Source organism: Hippoglossus hippoglossus, chromosome 13 (assembly GCF_009819705.1).
Source record: "Hippoglossus hippoglossus isolate fHipHip1 chromosome 13, fHipHip1.pri, whole genome shotgun sequence".
Taxonomy (NCBI): domain Eukaryota; kingdom Metazoa; phylum Chordata; class Actinopteri; order Pleuronectiformes; family Pleuronectidae; genus Hippoglossus; species Hippoglossus hippoglossus.
In genome coordinates, this window is record NC_047163.1 from 3,034,316 (window position 1) to 3,054,511 (window position 20,196).

The 20,196-nt window shown below is 43.5% G+C and overlaps 1 protein-coding gene across 2 annotated transcripts in view; it reads right to left on the reverse strand.

Annotated features, from left to right (window-relative positions):
- The window catches only part of caln1 (calneuron 1), a 51,340-nt gene that overhangs the window by 15,804 nt on the left and 15,340 nt on the right, over window positions 1–20,196 (reverse strand). For both annotated transcript variants that reach the window (XM_034603498.1, XM_034603497.1), the window contains exons 3-4: window positions 14,596–14,739; window positions 7,932–8,044 (exon numbers count right to left, since the gene is read on the reverse strand). In XM_034603498.1, the coding sequence (XP_034459389.1) occupies window positions 7,932–8,044; window positions 14,596–14,739 (257 nt within the window). The remainder of the gene's footprint in view (window positions 1–7,931; window positions 8,045–14,595; window positions 14,740–20,196) is intronic.

Below are 20,196 nucleotides of genomic sequence, written 5' to 3' on the forward strand. Positions count from 1 at the left end.
GTCTTCAGTGTGACCTGGCTCGATAAGTGAAGAGATGGAAACTAGGTTTGAATGGCTGCAGTGTGGGCTCGAATAATAAAGTCACACTCGTCACAAGATATAGATTTGAATAATGATAATAATAAAGATAATGCACATTTCTTCTGCATTGTTTATATCTGCAAACATCAACACTGATGTCATTTTGTCTGTTAAAGACTCATATCAGCTGATTTGTATCGGTCAACTGATAAATTTGTCAGGACAGGATGTTTAATAACTATTTACAAACGCTCTTCAGTAAATTAAACAAGTGAGACAATGCCTCGTATCTCAGTGCATGGTTCTCCTGGTTGTGTCCCTGGTTCTGTCTTGAGTGTCTTTGTGTCCGTCTTCCTGCCGGATCACCTGCTCACCCGAGACTCGACCTGCTGCCGACTCCACAGACCTGCTGACCTACTTCTACCGGGCTCGTTCAACCAGACTCCAGATGGTCCCGTCACCTTCAGGCTGAGAGATACTGCCAACTTAGAAAAACTAAAAGTAACTTTTGTTTTTAAACCTGTGAGCGTGTGGTTCATCAGCCCGACCGCCCGACCACGTCCAGCCGGTCTCTGTCTCTACTCTGGATTGGAAACACTTTGCCTGATAAGGAAACCAACTCTGGAAACCTGGACCTGCTCTCTGGAGCCGAGCCTCTGATTCAGGTTTAGTCTTTTCTCAAATCTTTGTCTCTGTGTCATTCACTGTTTATCTGAGTTTATCCAAGCAGAGGAATCAGCTCATACCTCTTTTCCAACCGTCCCCTTATGAAACCACATTTAACTGTTTACAGATCTGCACCAGATTACACACACGGATAAATATCAGTCCAATAAAGAAGCATTTTTTTCATAGATTCATGAATAACTATTATTATTCCCTGACAAATCAACGAAAATGTTGAAAGAAATGTGAATAAAAATCGAATGTATTCTTCCCTGACCCATAGTGACACCTTCAGCAGTTTTTGCATAATCCTGCTGACAAATAAAGTTACCAACCAAAAAATAAACAGACAGCGGTGGAAACACACCCTCCCTGGTGGAGGTGAGGAAATAAAAGTCGGATGGGGCCGCTAATGAAGAGCAATGACTTTTCTGCAAGAGAAAATCCTTCCCCAATGGAAAAGCTCATGAAAACGAGACTTGAGAAATCTCTCTCCCTCCTGTTCCGTGTCGTCCATCCTCTCGCTGCCGGGAACACAGGGATGACTTCCATGCGTTTATTTGTTCTTTGTGTGAACATTAGCAGATGAAAGTACCATGAAAACACAAAGTCCACAGGCCGAGCTGCGCCTGAGAGACTCTGGGAACGAGACAGGAGGCGACAGGAGGCGATGCATCATGGTTTTTATAACAAGGTGGTCGGCAAATGAAAAGTAATTTCTGTTTTCAGGCAACGTTCATTCTGTGATTATGATTTTTTTGTGGCTTTGTGATGAAAATGAATCGGAGGCATAAACAAAAAGAGAGAGAGAGTGGAACAAACAAAAATAAAATATTAGATTTTTAGATGATCAGCCTCGTTCTCTGCTGCTCATACACAAATACAGAAATATGCTGCTGAGAGGGAAGTAACGGCCGCGGTGAGACTCACACTCAGGCTTTATGCTAATTTACCGACAGATCAGTGCAGAACAATGCACCTTTTGAAAGATCATTTTTCAAAACCGTTACACCAGAGCTGCAATGCTCAAACTAAAAATAAACGTGGTGAAATAACACCAACTAAACACTGCACTTGCTTTATGTGCGTTTAAGAGTCTCACATTTAAATGCCTTTGAGTTTAATTCTCCAGGATTTGTCAACATTTGATAAACTTTACACTTCATGTATAAATGATGAGCCTCGATTTGCATTTTTCACGCTTATTGAGGAGGGAAATACGAGCCTGTTTCCCAGAGATTATTCTTTAAACTGCTGAAAGCTTCGGTTCACACTGAATCTGCTCAGGTCCTGTTTGTTTAGTTAAAGAAAGTCCACAGAGGGTTTTTACATGAACAGGATCCGACTGTAAGAGGAAAGAGACAAATGTGAGCAGACGTGTTCTTCAAGAGAAACAAGGAGACTGAAACATCTGGATTTAGGAGGAAATGCAAGTTGAGTTGAAGAAAGTGTTCAACATCAATAAAGAGAAAGAACAGAGAATAAATAAAGAATAACATGTAAAGCGAACGGGAAACATCTGGTTGGTGATGCTAAATTTCAAATGACAACATTTACACAGGATTGTAAATCTGGTTCATATTGTCACGTTAAGTCAAATTTATTATCCCATCTGAGGGAAGTTGTGTTGCAGCGAGGCGATAAAAAATAAAAATACACAAATCACCTTGAATACAACATAAAAATACAAATACCCAACAGATGACGGGGACAAAAAATGTTATGGTTGCAAAAGTTAATGCATCACGAGAGCATATGATGTGATTTAGTGACTCCAGAGTGATTTCATGAATAATTTTTCTATCTGTATAAGTTTTAAGTCGAGTCTATAGTCTTAAAGGAGGCGGATGCCATGTGTTTTTGAACTATGCATGAGGAATAATGGGGAATAATTTTCTGATCAGCTTCAGATTAACTGGAAGATCCATTCAAAGTTCAGGTCACTTAAGAAGATTCCAGTGTTGATTTTAAAAGTCTGTTCTCGACAAAAACACACAATCTGCCATATTCTGTTGAAATGAAAGAAAATACCGAAGAGAACACGTTGTTCCAGAGACAGACACTCAGCACCAGCTCGTTCCAGCTCCCTCTGTTCTCCACAAATAAAATCAAGTTATGAATCTGAAGCAGATGGAAAACTCGGAGTTTGACAAGTCGTGACTTACGACTGTCGAAGGTAATGGCTTATTGGAGTTTTCTCCAGTTATGAATTATTCTACGATCTGCACTTCCTGCAGCCACACTCGGAGCCGCTGTGCACGTCACTGTGCTCGGGTCACTCGGCATAAATCACCATCTCATTGATGAGACACAGGGATTAATTAGATCAGAGGAGCGGACGCTGACCTGCAATTAAAAACACAAAGGAGCGATTTAGATCCTCTAAAATATGGATCTCACACATCTTCGGTAATTATCACACACAGGAATAACGTCTGTGGGAAATTCTGTCAATCCAGCGGAAGAAAGTGAAGAGGTGTGGAAACGAAATGTAAACAAAATGTTTGACGTTATGGGGAACGTCTCTGAATGGTTGATGGTGTGATGGTGTAAAGGTTTCTTCTTCTTCTTCTTCTTCTTCTTCTTCTTCTTCTTCTTCTTCTTCTTCTTCTTCTTCATCGATTTATTGGCTGGTGGCAACCCAACGTCAACGTGCATTACCGCCATCTACTGTGTTCTTCTTCTTCTTCTCTGCTTTTTTATTCAAGGTTTCATTTCAGCGTTGATTTGAAAGCGCCACTTCCCAGTTTCCCAGTAGAGAGCGGTCGCTGGTGTCATGACGTAGAGAGACGTCCAAAACGTTTGACTCTATGAAAGCATCGTCTCTGAAAGGTCATGAGCCGTGTTCAACCCATATATGTCGATTTTTTACAATAAACTAAAATCCTAAACTGTCTATTGAATCAAAGAACAGTTTTATAATTGAGTTTATCTCTTTAAACACCTTCTTCTGTTCACTGCTCATAGTTTCTTTTATCACACGAGTCGAACCTTCTTCCACCAAAAACACAAGCAGCTACTTTTTCAGGTGTTTTAGGTCCAGATGACATTTTGGCAAATCTGTATCAACAGCTGATACATTTTGGTCAATGCATTATTTAGCTTCTGTCTCTTTGAATCTCTGTAGCCTGCAGGCGACCAAAGCTGGAGTCAAACTGTACTGAAACCAGAAAGCTTCAGATTCTGCATATTCACATGTAGAATCTGTTTTATACAGAGATTCATCAAAGTACAATAATCTGTTTGTTATTTGTGAAGCCCTCGTTCTGAGGATTGTGCCAATAATGATTTAGCCAAACAGAGGAGAATTAAATTGCAGCCGTTCGATTAGCAGCTCAGAATCCTCCAGACGGGTTAATTAGACGGATTAACACGTCGTTCAAGAAGCCGATAGGACTGAGTGAGCGTGTGACAGCAGGTGAATCATCGTGCCGTCGCTCCAGCTGGTGAAGATGTGAGGATCAGCTCTCAGAGCACATGAGGTGACTGGGAGCGAGCCGGGGTCACGGAGCGAGTCCTGCTCCGCTCCGACAACCTCAGGGAACATTAATACTTCATGGAAGAATCCTACGAGATTCAAGAGGGAGGCGACAGTTTCATCTGCGAGACACTATAATGTGATTTTTACAGTGGATTTTAATAAGGAATCACAAAAGCCCTGCAGCTGAATCGGGGGGGGGGGGAGGGGGGGCGTGGTTGAAAGTTATTTTTTTATATTAAGAGCCATTGTAATTTTAATAACATCCTTTGAGGAATAAAATATTAAACACATCACTTTAACTGCCCTGATCGGCTGGAGCTGGTGGGGTGAGGCGTCTGATGTCAGATGGTAGTGATGATGATGCTTCACATGCAGCGGGTTGGATCAGTCAGTCTTGACCAGAACTAGATCTTTGGAAAACTTCGCAGCTCACACCAGGTTGTTCCAAACAAAGATGCATCTCAGAAAGAAAAAATCCTGAGGACGTACTAGATTGTTGTAGCTCACATATATATTCAATATGTCCAGTTGCTTTCTATTACTCTTCAACTCGGCAGCATATTCAGATGTCAGCAGGCTTTTGTTTCCTGCTGTGTTATCCCTTGAATAAGTGCAATAATACGACAACTCCTCCAGAACAGAACCTAGTTAGATGACGTTTGTTATTACTGTTTCATTGCAGAACATCGCAGTGTCCTTCAGGGCTTTTTCAAAATGCTCTGGATGGTTCTTCGAGACAAATTGAGATTTTGCAGCAGGAATACGTGACCTCTTCGGTCGCCCTGATCCTGACCTGACCACCGCATGAAGACATCCCCCCCCCCCCCCCCCCCCCCCCCCCCCCCCCCCCCCGCAGGAACACAAGCACTTAACAGAACTACAGTGTTGAGGATGTTCTGGTTTTTCTGAGTTAGTATTTGTGAATTTCTTCATGTTCTGCAACAAACTGTTCCTCATACGACCCCCAGACGATCCCAACACCGGAGCCAGGTGCTTTTCAGAATCGCAACGCTGCTGTGACTTTGTCCTGAATAAAGATTAAGAAGTCAGGCAGGAGTTCATGGTTTTATACACACTGTGTGTGTCAGTGATTCATATCCTACAAACATTTATTCTTCTTGCATGTGGAGAATATTCAGTATAATGCTCTTATATCTGATTCTGCACTAAACAAACGTAAACGACTTAAAGAGCTTTAACATGTTGCTTGAAAGATCGTAGGTCGTCCTCGTGTAAATATTCACTTCAATCTTTGATCAATGTGAAATATTCTATATAATATGTGAGTTGAATTGTTCTTGAAATTACTTTTGGAATCAGTGTGTTCTGAGATTTTAAAACTTAAAGTTGCATGGATAATGGTTTGACCACTAGGGGGCAAAATAAAACCTTGAACAAGCTGGAAGACACACGACATATTGTAAAATAATTTGTTTGTTATGATGAACATCATGTGCCAAAAACCTTCAACATTAAAACCTGCAGAACTAATGTGTTCGTCATCATTATATATATATTATTATATTATAAAGGAAAAGTTATAGTAAAAGTCTGATAGATTTGTTGATTGACAGTCGGTGGAGCTTCACCTCGAGGTTTCTGCCTCTTAAAAGGAAATTGTTTCTCTCTCCAATGTCCGGTCTACATCTGAAAAGTACATGAGATGACTTCTGATAATTTGGTTTTACATAAATCAAATTGACCCGACTTAACGAGCTCCTGGATTTTAATTAGAGGGGAATCGTGAGCACGAGTCGTCCCAGTCGATGGGTCATTCAGTTTGCTGAGCTGTTGGTGCAGAAAGTCTCTTTCTTCTTCACGCATACGATTAATTTGGTTTATTTTGTCAAGTAAACTTCAAATGCAAGATCACTTTTATAAAAAATATTGTTCTGCTGATTCTAAAGCACGAACAGAAGAATTCTTCAGGATCTAAATACTCCATACGTTTAAAAACTTTCTCTTCTCTACAGATTTTCCTGCAGGACGACTGAACACAGTATAAACACGTAGACACAGTCTGAGTCATGCACCACAGTCCATTACCAAACTAAACTAGGCGCGCAACTGTAATACCTCAAGCAAGTCATTTCTGTGAGGCGTGAGGAGAAATAATCATGATGAATCAACGTCGGCAGTACATTTCTTTCCTCTGAATATGCTCCACACATCAGACGAGGGTGCTCGCAGCCAATTCCCGCTTCCAGGCATTAATTCATCAGAGGAGAAATGTGGGGTTTGTAAGTGGAGGAGTGACAAAAAAACCCAAAAACCGTGCCAAGCCACAAGCATCAGCCCGACATGGACGGGTGAAATACAAACTTTTTCAGGCAAAACCGCTGAAAACGAGCCAAGGTCAGTGCAGGAGTCCGATGAGGCCGGCAGCACGTCGGTCTCGTCCTCGCGGTGTAAACCACAATCTCCTGCCCCCCCCCAAGAAAAAGCCCGGGGTCAAGACCATGATTACATCACGAGGACGTTACCGCCAAAGTGTGACTATCCGAGCCAAAACGCTCCGCTCTCTCCCTTCACACCTGCTCGGCTTGTCGTCATCCCCCCCCCCCCCCCCCCCCCCCACCCCTTCATCCTCCCTCACTCTCTCTGTTGTCTGCACATTCATCACTCCCTGTCGCACTCGCTCAAAGTCAGTCACTCTCACTCAGACGTTTCCTCTCTTGTTTATTTCCTGCACAGATGTTCAGAGTCACATCTGTCGGGCTCTCATTTACCCGTCATCCGTCACAATATCACTCGGAGGACGTCGGGTGCAGGATATTCAGCTTTTGTTCGGTCGCCGACCTTCAGGAGGGCACGGAAACCGACGCCAGTGTGGAAACTTGAGTCGAGTAAAGCGTTTTCCTTTAGCGTGATTTATAGATTGCATTAGTGCAGAGGAGAAGGGAGGACTGAACACTTGAGGCCGAACCGCCGAGATAATTTCTACTTTTTGAGCACAATTCATTTTCAGCATCATAAAATCCTCTAATCACTGATTTGATTGTGGGAGACCATCTTTCATCAGTGACACGAGCAGCTTCATGAAGGAAGAGAATAAAATGAAGGGCATCGATCTCACAATCTAATTAAAATCATCATATCTTCTTTAGTCGAACTTTAAGTGGACATGGATTCTCCAGTGAAAGCATCACTTTCAGGTTCTGCTCCGGTCCACGTGTATTATGGTTTGTTTGACATCACGTTCATGCAGAGACTGCTGAGTGGATTTCCACAAAACCCGGTGGAAGGATGGAACATTTCCAATAAAACAACCTTTTCAATTCTTTGCTTGGATCCGAGCAAAGCGGAGGATCCAGGATTTGTTTATCACTTTCTTTAACATCGTGAGATATGAGGTTTTATTTCCCAGACGATAATTCAGCATCAGGCGTATTTAAGGGACCGATATCTGTGAATTTGTGCGATTTGGAAGTAGAGATGCTCGTCCACAAACCAGATGGTGTGACTACGCTTGTGTGTGATAGAAAACAGTGTGTGGAGAAGTGTTATATGAATGCATGCATGAATGGGTGAAAGCGCTACATAGACCTAAATACAGTCCATTTACCATTGAGGTGTTTAATGCATCACTTGCACTTGGTGTGTGTGTGGCGCTGATGGTTTTCACAGCTGGATGCAGAGGAACAACTCAGTCAGCTTGAAGTTAACTATCCACCACATGACTTTAAGTAGAGGAGATCAGTTACTGCTTCGTTAAAACACAACTTATAACAAGCGAAAGGAAGAAGACGTGCTGAAGTCTTACCTGCCAGAAGATGGTGTCTATTGTGCTGCCCAGGAAACCTTCTCTCGTTTCAGACGACAGGAGTTTGGGTCCGAGGATCGTCATGAACTCGTTGAAGTCCACTTGTCCGTCACCTGACACGATAAATAATAAGTCAACAACAACAAACAATCTTTTTTTCCAAATGTATTTTCTGTCATTTTAGTTTTTATCACTCTGATGCCTTTACTTATTTGATGCTATATAAACGGGGGTGAAACCTTAATACTCTAAATGACCGGTGGAACAGGGCAGCGTCCACATCCGGGACGTTGTGGCTTCAGTTTTGTACATTAGGAAGAAGTAGTGATGTGTCGTCCATCTTTATTTAGAGATTATAGCCATTTTCAGACATGACTTCTGGGTAAAATCCAGAGAATTGGCTACGGAATTTACCCAGAGTTCACTTTTTCACACATGCACAACTCAGCAGGAGGTTTTCTGCACAACAGCATCAAATAAATCCTCTGTGTTATTCAGGCAAATCTAGCGGGGGGGGGGGGGGTCGATCCCCTGTTGTTTCTACGGACATTATACTTGGAGGCCAGGTGGATCTCGGACGTTTGCGTTCACACATGCACGTCCTCCAGAGACAATACAGAGGAAATGTCTAAAAGCAGCTGTAGTTTATGACCAAATCCATAAAACATATCACACTCATCCCATCTTCCCCCTTCATCTCATGATCTAATGGACGGTTCTTCCAAGTCTCCACAACAGAAAGGGGAACATATTTTATGTGTTCCTGGGTCTGAATCTGTGGATCAGCTCCTCGTCTCGCTGTTAATCTCAATTTTACCATCTCACACAGTAAAAATCCTTCAGACAGCGAGAACACGTCTCCTAATCCCTCCATTGGTTTGGAATGAGAGGCAGAGCAGAGGAACTGACAAATGCTGCTCGTGTCCTGCACAACTCTTGCTGATGTGCCTCTGAGCAGGGCACTCAGCTGCCAGCAGCCTGCGGCGGAATCCGTGTAAAAGCATCAAGTGAAGTCGGGTGTTGGGGGAAAACAAGGACACAGGAATGAAGCTTTCCTGGATTAAATTAGTGTGAAACAGAACTGAATCCTTTGGGGCTGCAAGACATTTCTGCAGAAGCTCAGTCATTATTTCTCCCAGTGTTTGAGCTTAAAAAGAAATATGTGTGTGTGTGTGTGGTTATTATCTGAGGCCATGCAGCACGCTTCAAATCACACAGTTCAATACAACATTTACTGCAGAGACCAGAGATAAAAACAGACTAAATCCACACCAGTGGATATGAAATAGATCAAACTTTACAGCCACGGTATCGCTCACAACACGGAGCTCCTGCAGAGCTCATTGATTCCAGTCACACTAATGTGGGCGCCTGCTGATCGCTGCTGCAGCCGCTGCCAACACGAAGCACGAGAGGAGCCGAGCTCAGTCACACGCTCGAGGATTCACGTCCACGTGTGGAACAATTCTCACCATCAACTCTGCAGATTCACATTTTCACTCCTGAGAGTCGAGTTTCACGTCTTTGTTCCTTTGTTTCCATTTGACATTGTAAGATTTCCGTTTGACACACGTGCGTCCTGTCGTCATCGCCTACGTGGGCTGCATCTACCGACGTGACACTGATTGGTGCGTAGAATAAAAGTCGTGTTTCTGTTTGAACGGAGAAAATGAACGAACCGCTTCACCTCGTTAATTTCGTTTCCACTGTGATATCATTATGGTTCTAAAACCATTAAAATTAACGTCCTCATCATTAAAACATTATATCGTTGGAGGTGACGACCGCAGGCAATCGTTCTCCCTCCTCTTTTTCTTCTTCTGTGGTTTGATTTCAACTCAACTTCCTACAATTGCTAGTACAGACCCAGACCACATGTCCAGACCCAGACCACATGTCCAGACCCAGACCCCCTCTTTTCAGACTAAATTTAGGTCTGTCGGTCCGGACTGTGGCTGCAGTCGCTGTAATATGAAGCTATTGTAAAGACGAAAGTGTGATTTCTTATCTTCTTCTTAGATAACGTCTGTTTACAATGTCCAAGTCTCTTTGTGTTTGACAATAACAGCATTTCTCAGAGTGAACTGACTTGAGGTTCCGAAAATCTATGTTAAGACGAGCTTAACTTGAAGATACAGCAGAATTTAAAGCTGTGATCAATAAAAGCTAAAGCAAGAGAAAGTTAACGCTGGATTCTTTGCAGTTTTTCAACATTCCTCCCGTTCGTCACGTCCCTTTTGTAAACGCGTTTATATTTTCTCTTTCCTGTGTCTGCGGACGAGGACGGGACCTTGTCAGAGGAAAGTTAGCGATGCAGGACGACTGCACCTACAGTCCTCTCAGCAGGAAGCTGGCTCTGTCCCGTCTGATGCCCACTGACTGCTCTCTGTGTTCAGCGCTGAGCAAACGAAGCAGTGTTACGATGCAGGGAACGAGAGATGACAGCAGGGAGAACGTTGGACTGGGTGAACTGGTGCAAGGGTAAGGAAGGATATAGAGTTTGTGCCTTTGCAAGGATGAGGCTGCACAACACGTGAAATGTGTTGTATTTCCACTGAAACTAATGAGTGGATGTCATGTGAAAGTCTTTTTAGGGCCCATTTACTGGTTCTAGCTTCAGGTTTAATCCATCAACGTCCTTCCATCATCTACTCCCCGTATCCTTTGAGGGAAGCAGGGATTTAGATTAATCTGACTCCAATCTGCATGTCTTTGAAGCTGTGAGAAGAAGCTGGAGTATCTGAAAACCCACACAGACACAGGAATAACCTTCTTGCTGTGAAGCGACATCACTAACCGCTGCACCACCGTGACACAGTGGCTGAATGGAACCGGACCAGAGGACAAAGACAAAGGCTAAACATCTGTCTTAGGAGAGTTTTTCGTGACCAAACCAGAACTTCAGGAGGTGGAGAGGCTGATTTTGTGACCAGATGCATTATGGGATGATGGACCTGATAATGGAAAAGCCCTTCAGAGCTGCGTGTGATAACGTATCAGCGTCTTCTTGCCTGTGTCATTTATTTATTGTAACTTTATTATTATGAAAAATGTGTGATCATCATTAACCCTCAGCCAGTCGAACATTTTAAAGTCACAACGAAATAAAATATGACTCGTCTTGATTCATAATTCTCCTGATGACATCATATTAATCCTCTTTCACTCGGTGAACAACAGGCTGGCAGTGAGCGCAGCCTCCTGGCAGCTCCAGTGGAAATAAGAGAGTAAAGAAGATAAACGCAGGTCCGTGGGATTCCTCCTACACTGTACATCCTGCTTTAGGTCACATGAAGAGGTGGTAGTTTGGATCTATATGTTTATATGTCAGAATCGTACCTTTTAACAGGCCACATTAACACTGACGTAAGGACAATTAAAAAGATATCTACATATTTTCAATTTCCACCACAAACTTTCATTCATTCATGTTATTCATGACATTATGGGCTGTTAACACGTCCTGTTAGATATCTGGTTATTCACCGAGCCGCGTGTGAAACCGTCGTCTCACGTGCGTGCGTGTCGTCACGGTGATGAAGAGCCAAGCGAGGCAGACGAGGCGGGGGGGGGGCGTCAGCAGAGGAATGAGAATAGACTGTAGGGTGATTGCGTTGTGAGCAGCTGTGAGGATCAGATCCATCGATCCCGAGCTCCACCTGATCTGCAGAAGATACCGACGAGTTATCTGCTCGGCTCGTCTCAGCCGTCAGATCCCGGTGATTGTTATTGAGCTCCGTTTCGCCCCCGGTGGAGAAGTGTGAGAGTCCAGCAGCCGCTTTGTTGTTTCACTATCGATCCCACTCGCTCCACTTTCTCCTGTGGCGTCAATGACCTTGAAGCCGTGTCTCTCTTGAAATGAAAGTTTAGATCTGCGTTCAGCAAACATTTACTTTTCGTTCCCTTCCGTCTTTAATCTGACTCGGTCGCCTTCAACTGGAGGAAGCACGAGTTCCCGTCTCGCTTCAATAATTCATTGTTGTGTTTCCAGCGGATTCTTTGTTGTGACACGACACGGGAAGAGAGCGGATGAAAGCAGAGAGCTCGGACTGTGACGGACTCAGACTCAGACTGTGTGGATATCGTTGAGGTGCCACAAAAATATTATTTGTTAGGGAGGCAACAGGTTCTGTAGATGGAATTCATATGTAGTTGGAAATTTCATTTTGGAGAATGAATGATGAAGTAAGTGTAAAAACAAAAGGCTGAGCAGCTGTTTACATCTGGATGAGGGTTTAAATCATCTTCAGTTTAACATGTTATCAAACTAATCAGTCGTTTTACAGAAACTGCTTCAACCTTTTATTCCTCTAAACAAAACCATCAACTGCTGCAACAAAGACGGAAAATAAAGATGGACGACACAGCTCCACTTTCTCCTGTTGTCTGCGCAGCGGTGATCGCTGTGTGGAGCTACAGAATAAAGTTTCTCCGCTTGTCAATCATGACGTGTTTATAGCACTAAATAGCTAATTAACCAAACTTATCAGAAACGTGAAAACTTCTAAAACATCAGTGTGTTCAAATTACTAAAAACATCTTTGGGGAAAAATTCTGTCCCACAAGCTAGAGCCGCCATAGAGCCTCATCATGATGTCACTCTATACGTCTCTGATTTCCCAGCAGCCCTCGGGCCGCCTTGTTGCAGCAACATCAACAATGGCGGACTGCAGCATCTCCTCTGCAGTCAGTCTCCTCCGCAGAACAATGTTACAAATATTCACTGTCAGATTTATTGTGATTTCTTCCATATACATGACAGAGAAGCGAATGTGTCTGTGTAAACCTGTCGGATCGTCTGAGTGAGACGTCGTCAGTAAATTAACAAACACAAGAAACGACTTGAGCGACCGGTCGGTCCTCAGATTCAATGAGGATTAAATAAACAACGCTAATGATCAGTCGATACAAACGAGTTCTGGTGCTTTTAATGGGAAACAGGTTTTCCTCACAGAGACACACAGAGGAACACGGTTAATAAATAAACATCTCTTCACTTCTCCGACTTCTCTGAGACAGAAAGCGGCTGTGACCTTCATCAGAAAGTCTCCGGAAGCTGCTTCGCCTGCGACTCGACGAGGCGACGCCACCGAGGCCCGGAGGCACCGGCGCAGCGACGGTCTCCTGAGAGTCTGAAGCTCGTGAGTCAGAAGAGGAATAAAGACACTAACTCCTGAAACTTTAATATCCAGCCTTGAATTTACTGTATTTCTCCCTCCACACTGAGATGGAAAAGCAATTATCAGAGGCTGAGGTAGCGGCAAGATGAACATGAATATTTTCCCAGTGATCAGACATTTGCATATTGCTATTTCTTAATCCCTGCCTTACAAAAATAGTAAGCGACTTCCCTTTTTAAAATGTCGATCACATTTAATACAGACGGCGTCGCTGTGTGACAGAATCCTCTTCAGGAACTAAAGGTTAAAAGGTCACAGGTGAGGACGAGGCTGCAGGAATGAAACACGCTGTATACATCAGACAATTACCTTTATATAGTAATAATGTAATTTCACTAGGATGTCATCATAATATGATTTATAACATATAATGATGAATTCTAAATAAGCTGTAGATTGTGACTCAAATCTTATTTGTTGTAATAAATAATGAACAAACACTAGAATCATCACCCTGCAGTCGTACGCCTCCACCAACCAGTGCAGCTCCAGTCTACTTGCATTATTTTATATGAGGTCACTGTGACCTTTGACCCCTGAAATCAAATCAGTTCATTCGTGAGTCATAGTCACAACTGGTCAGAATTTGAAGGAATTCCCTGGAAGGCAGAACTTTAGATTTCATGTTGAAATGTCAGAGTCCAACTGAACATTTGGGTCAAATTTGAAAGGATTCTCTCGAGGCGTTCTCGAGATTCCACGCTGACAAGACACAGCAACGTTTTCCTTTGACCACTGAATTCTAATCAGTTCATGTTTGAGTCCAAGTGAATGTTTGTGGCAAGTTTTAAAAAGAATCCCTCAAGGTGTTTTTAAGATGAGAATGGTGCAGGCCGATGGAAAACTCAAAAATCTTCATAAATGTGTCTTTAACATCATATTTCTGTCGACCTTGACTTTGACCTTTGACTAATCAGCTCTAAAAGTTGATTAAACAATACTCTGCTTCCAGCTTTGTAAAAATACACGTTTTTTTAAACTCAGCTGATGCATATCTCACTCTCACACACAGAAAACACAAGTACTTTATGTATGAAAGCAGTTTTCAGATTCACCTGCTGCTGTGAATACTTCGTACCGTCTGATTTTCGTTTTCACCAAACAACCGATATCAAAACCTACAACGACCACAACACGTCATGCGTCTGTATGTTTTATAAATATCACGTACGTCATATGTGTCGCTCTCTCTCTCCCGGGACGAGTTTCACTTCCACGTGTGAAGTGGAAGTGACGAGTGGTTGCGATAGAAATCAGTGCACGGAGCATGAATGCATGAATAACTGTCACAGGGGAAACGTGCACACTGACGTTTACTGTAAAGTTTCCTGTTGATGAAACCGTGTCTGTGGCTGAGGGTGTATTTATATACGTGTACACATGAGGGGAGGAATCCAATCTGCGTCACTCGGTACATCTTTACACCTGTGTGTGTGTGTGTGTGTGTGTGTGTGTGTGTGTGTGTGTGTGTGCGCGTGACTCACCATCCATGTCTAGTCTCTGCATGATGATGGCCAGCTCCACCTCGCTGGGCATGTAACCCAGCGAGCGCATGGCCATGCCCAGCTCCTGTTTGGAGATGAACCCGTTCCCGTCGCGGTCCAGCACCTTAAACGCCTCCCGGATCTCTGCCAAGACAAAACCAGGAAATCCTCTGAGCATCTGTAAACCACCGGCCTCCTGCCGCCGAGACGCTCGGACATAAACACCGACGCCCGCTCGTTTACGGCGGCGTTTGCATGACGCTGCCAAACAACCTCGTTATTATTATTATTTCTCCAATCTGCCCTGTGAAGGTTTCTTCTCTTTGGCAGTGATTCATTTCTCGCAGCTTTGAATTCATTTGTGATTTTTTAATGAAGTTAGTTGGCGTTTCTTCCTCCTCCCTCGTTCATCATGGTTCACACACCTCTCTCTCCACCTCCCTCCACCTCCCTCCCTCCCTCTCGGTCTGACCCAGCTTTGGGCTGCACGTTATGCAATTGGCCTCGCACCACTGACTCGAGTTAACAAGATCAATTCCACCCATCGATCCATTTTCTCCACCTGCTGTCACAGCCGCTGTCACAGCCGCTGTCACCTCCACCCGTTTCAATGCTCTTACACTCGCCAGCCAAACCCGTTCTCTGTGCTTCTTTGTTTCCTCTTTTCATATGTGACACCTCAATCTTTTTAGTTTGATCACAAACCCCCAAAGCTGCATTTACACCAGGAGCTGGGTTGTGGTTTGCTCAAGGGCATCTCGTCTGTGACCTTCAGGATGTAGAATATCACTGCTCGGTTCTCGGATATAGAGAAATCGCATTATGTCTGACAAACCAACAAACGGGGGGGGAGACATAACCTCCTTGATGGAGGTAAGAATCAGACACACCATTTTAAAATCTGTTCTGGTTCAACATCTTGTGTAGATTTATGCTGCGATTCCTCAGGGTGTAATATTCTCTGCAGTTCTGCCTTTAACTGATGAAATTACTTTTGTCGTTGGCAGCAGTGGGAAAAAAGAGAGATGTACGGTCCCAAGTGAAGAGAAAACCTCTGTGGTTTTTCATATTTTCACTTTATAGTGACCAGAGCTCGTGACAGATAAACTACAGGAAAATAATAAAACATCCTACAGAGCCACTAAAAAACAGCAATTTCTTGTTGAGACTCGGCAGCAAAGTTAAATCAATTCAGTGGCTGTTTTTGTGTGTTGTGCTTTTAATAAACAAGTCTGGAAAAGCAAAAGTGCAGAAAGTTGACTTTTCATCATCACTGCTCCACTTTCCAGAATCGGATTCATCAGAATTAAAGATGAATGAGTCTGAAATTCAAGAACAAAAAAATGTATAAATCAGATTTATTAAAGGCAGAAGGCCACCGAGACCTTTGACCTTTCAAATCGAATCAGTTGATCTGAAAGTCGGTGTCAACATTTGAGCCAAATTTGAAAGAATTCCCTCAATGAGTTCTCAAGAAAACGTGTTTGTGCGATCACAGTGACCTTGAGCTTCACACCTGAGAAGGTCGTTGAGATATCGTGTTCACCAGAAAGGGACGAACAGACGAGGTGAAGCCTTAACGCCTCTGATCTCAGGCTGTCACCGTTGTGGAGACATAAAAAGTCAAATCAGGTGATTCTGATCCTCCCATTTTCAATGAGTCCTTGAGATTAGCAGTGATCCACGTCAACGTCTTGGGTTTTTATGTTTTAATTGAGGCGTCGACACGTTGAGCTGCTGAAACCACGTTTTCTCGACTCAGTCGGAGACTCGCTCAGAGTCGAGTCAGCAGCTGCTTCCCTCACGTCGGCACAGGGACGAGTCAGCAGCCTTATTAAATGCATATTTCATAACTGCGGCTGCGGACAGGAGAGGCTGTGCGGCCGCAGGACGGAGAGACTGACAGGCATCTGGTGTTATTAAATAGAGGTGGAATGTCACTTCTCTCAAGAACACAGTGATTGCACTACTGACATGCATGAGCACACCGACGGGCACCGAATAATCCGAGGGGCCGGGAAGTGGAATAGATGGTTTAACTCCGTCCTGCCCGGGAACCACAGAGCCAGCGCGTCTGACCCAGCAGCAACACAACAGAGAACATCTGTGCAACACAATGAATCCATTCACTACACATATTCTCACACTGCACATGTTGTTACACTTATATATTAGTTTTTATTTTATACATATGTTTCTTATATTTCCTTACACCCCACTGTGGGACTGATAGAGGATTATCTTATCTTATCTTATCTTAAAGAGTATATTAAAATGATGCAGCGGGACGATACTGCAGAATTTAGTCAAGGCAGCAAAGTTGTATTTGTAAAGCACATTTCACGATTTCACGATTCAAGCTGCTTTGCAGGGACTTTAAAAACAACACAGATACTAAATGTTAACAAAAGTTTAAAACCATTTTAGAGCTAAATGACTTGATTGTTTTTTTTATGCTCAGGGAACAAACGAGCTGCGACAGCATCTCCTGACCTGAAACAACCAAATTCCCCAAACTGAACCAAAAAAACCAGTCATTAGGAAACGAGCCCATCAATCAGCGAGTTACCTGTGACGCTGCTGCGACTCGGAGCCGCTCAGGTGGAAAATGATTTGGAACCAGGAAGCGTAAACGAAGCGTAAAAAAAAAAAATCAGGAATCGTCTCCTAAAAAGTGAGAACGGTGTTGTGACGGTGTTAAGTAGCTGCAGCAGCCGATAAGAGGTCGCAGTCTCTGACCTGCATCCGAACAGCATGTTACTGTTTCCTCAAACAGCTGCTCCACGGCAAATAAACGCTCCATCATCATTTGGGACAAAAGCTTGTTTTAGAGATAACGTTTTCCAGGATGTGCACAAAGAACTGCTGACAAACACGCATCAGAGCCGTCCCCCTGCATCGAGTGGCCCATGAATAAATCCATCAGTGATTCAGGCCTTTATTGAAAATCTGTTTCCTGAGCATGTCGGAGCAGAACAACAACACAGACCAGCTTTATATATTCAAATGACTGCGTCCATTTCATGCACAGATGCTTCCGTCGAAGACTCGCGGGCACTTCGGGAGTTTTCAGCTTCTCTCCGACCCCAGAATCCGACAATTGTTGCAGGAATAGTTTCACCACAACGAGCAGAACTAACAAAACACGAACTCAGACTCCTGCAGAGTTTGTTCATGTTGTGTGGAAACGATGTCGTGCGGTGTGGAAGTGTTAATGAGGGCGTGTGTGTGTGTCGAGTGTGTGAACGAGTGTGTGTTGGTTCACATGATGTCAGCTGCTGCACCTCTTACCTACATCTGTGTTGTTCGGCTTCACCAGAGACACAGCTGCTGCTCGTGTTGGTGTCGTCAGCTGAACTTTAACTTCATTAAAAAAGGGGCCTGAAGTGAAACGTCACCCGTCAGGTAATTAAAAACTTTGCTGGAGCATCAACTGGTTTTATCGACATTTCTTGTGTACTGGGTTTTGTCCCTTCTGTCCATCATCTGTTGTTTAAAAAGTTTGGATGTAGTTTTGTCTACTTTTAGGATAACTTATGTATCTATAATCAAATATTTTTGTAATATTCCCCTTCGAGGATTAATCTCACTGTGTCTCTGAAAAGTTCCTCTCCAAAATTAGGGCTGCAAAATCATTTTATATCATTTAATCATTTTTAATCCGACCAACAGTAAACAAGATATTTAAAAATGTTCCATAAAATATGACAAAAAAAGCAGCCAAACCTAACAAAATTACATTTTGTCATAAGTTTCCTTCACGTTACGCAGCAAAATAATCCTGATCTATGACGAGTGGACAGTGAATGGAGATTAACTTAATTAAAATTGTGGATTTCTTTGGGTTTGAAAGATAATGTTAGAACATAACTCAACTAAATATATAAGATATTATTGAAGAATCTTTAAAGTGTGATATAAACATTGTCAGGCCCCTCAGCTCCTCAGGCTCCTGCTGCGACACCTTGTCTGTTGCACGTCTGAATCTGAACCTGTCAGTAAACGTTCAGCAGCTTCCAGCTCCACACGCAGCCTCATCCTCTCCAGCACCAACGCTGCAGGAGGCCAAGTCTCTTTCTAAGTCTGGAGACGGAGCTTCGGAGACACAAACACTGCAGAGCTGGACCTGCTGTCGATCTGGGGTTGGACACAAGGTGCCTAACGCCTGCCCCCCCCCCCCCCCCCCCCGGCTCTCCATCAAAGACAGCTCGTCGCTGGTCAACAGTCACAACCCTCCCTGCCGGCCTCCTGCCGCCTGCTGGAGCTCAGCACGCTCAGTGGAGGAAGAGCCCGAGTGTGGATTAGAAAAGATTTCTCCCTCTGCCCTTTTCACTAAACCTTTAAATAAAGCAGCCTGTTTTGAGTCCCGGCTTCAGAGCCTGTCTCCGGGAGTCGAGCTTCACCCTGGACTGCCACTGTGGATTCAGACTCAGCTCAGCAGGTGGTGGAGATGCTGCTCCGCTTCAAATATTACGGCTGCTGCAGTCGGCTGTTAGAGACGGACAGGAGCACCCCCACAACTCCACTATACCAGTCTACTACATATGAAGTCTGTACAGTGGGCGAAACTGTGGACGTGGGATATGTTAGAGCCATAAAAAACCCCATAAAGATACGTCCATGTCCTGCTGCTCCTAATGTGGAAATAATTTAAATCCTGCTTAACGGGGTCACAGGAAAGTGTGGTTAACATTTGATTTGCATAAAACCGAGAGAAAAGTCGTTTCCCTGAATGCACGGATGGAACCGAAGGTCACGACCTCGTGCAGCTCTTAAAATCTTCATCAGAGTTATTTATAGGCCGACGGTTTTTCAAACGCTTTCAACTCTGATCTCTACAAACAGATCAGCGCATGTGAATGTGAAGGAGCTGTGGACGAGAGACGAGATGTTAAAGTCCTCTGGAGAGAACACGAGGAGGAACATACTGACACCATTCATATGAAGAAAGGTGTTTATAGAGTTTGGACAAAATGTCATCTGGACATAAAACTCCTACAACTGTCGGTGTTTTGTGTGGATAAACGTTTGACTCGTGCAATAAAGGAATCGTGTGTAAGGCGAACAGAAGACGCCTGACACAACCAAAGTTATTATTATTATAATAGTGACACACTACATTACATTACATATCATTTAGCTGACGCTTTTATGCAACGTTTGTCCTGTACATAGAAACTTAATGTTTTCTGAAACTTCATATTTGGGACACGGGAGGAACGAACGTGACTCGTTACTCTCAGACTCGTTACTCGCTTGTTGTGACGCCGTGAATAAGCGATTTTCCTGAAACGCTTTTGTCACAGCGACTCAATTACGTTTTAATTTGCTACTGGATTAAAATAAGATATTCCGCTTGGATTTTTAAAATGTTTTCATGGTTATTTTGCAAGATTTCATACTTTGCAATTATGAGCATTTTTTCCCCGCAGCGTAACCATGTTGATTCTCTTCGTCCGTAAGTATTCGGGAATTTCCGTCTACTCCTTTGTTTTTAGAGGGGTCCTGAATACACTGGATATCTGCTCTGGTCCTAAATTATTGGCCGTTGCCCCCAGAGGCTAATTCATCGTCAGACGAGACTGATTCAGCTGCCGTCAC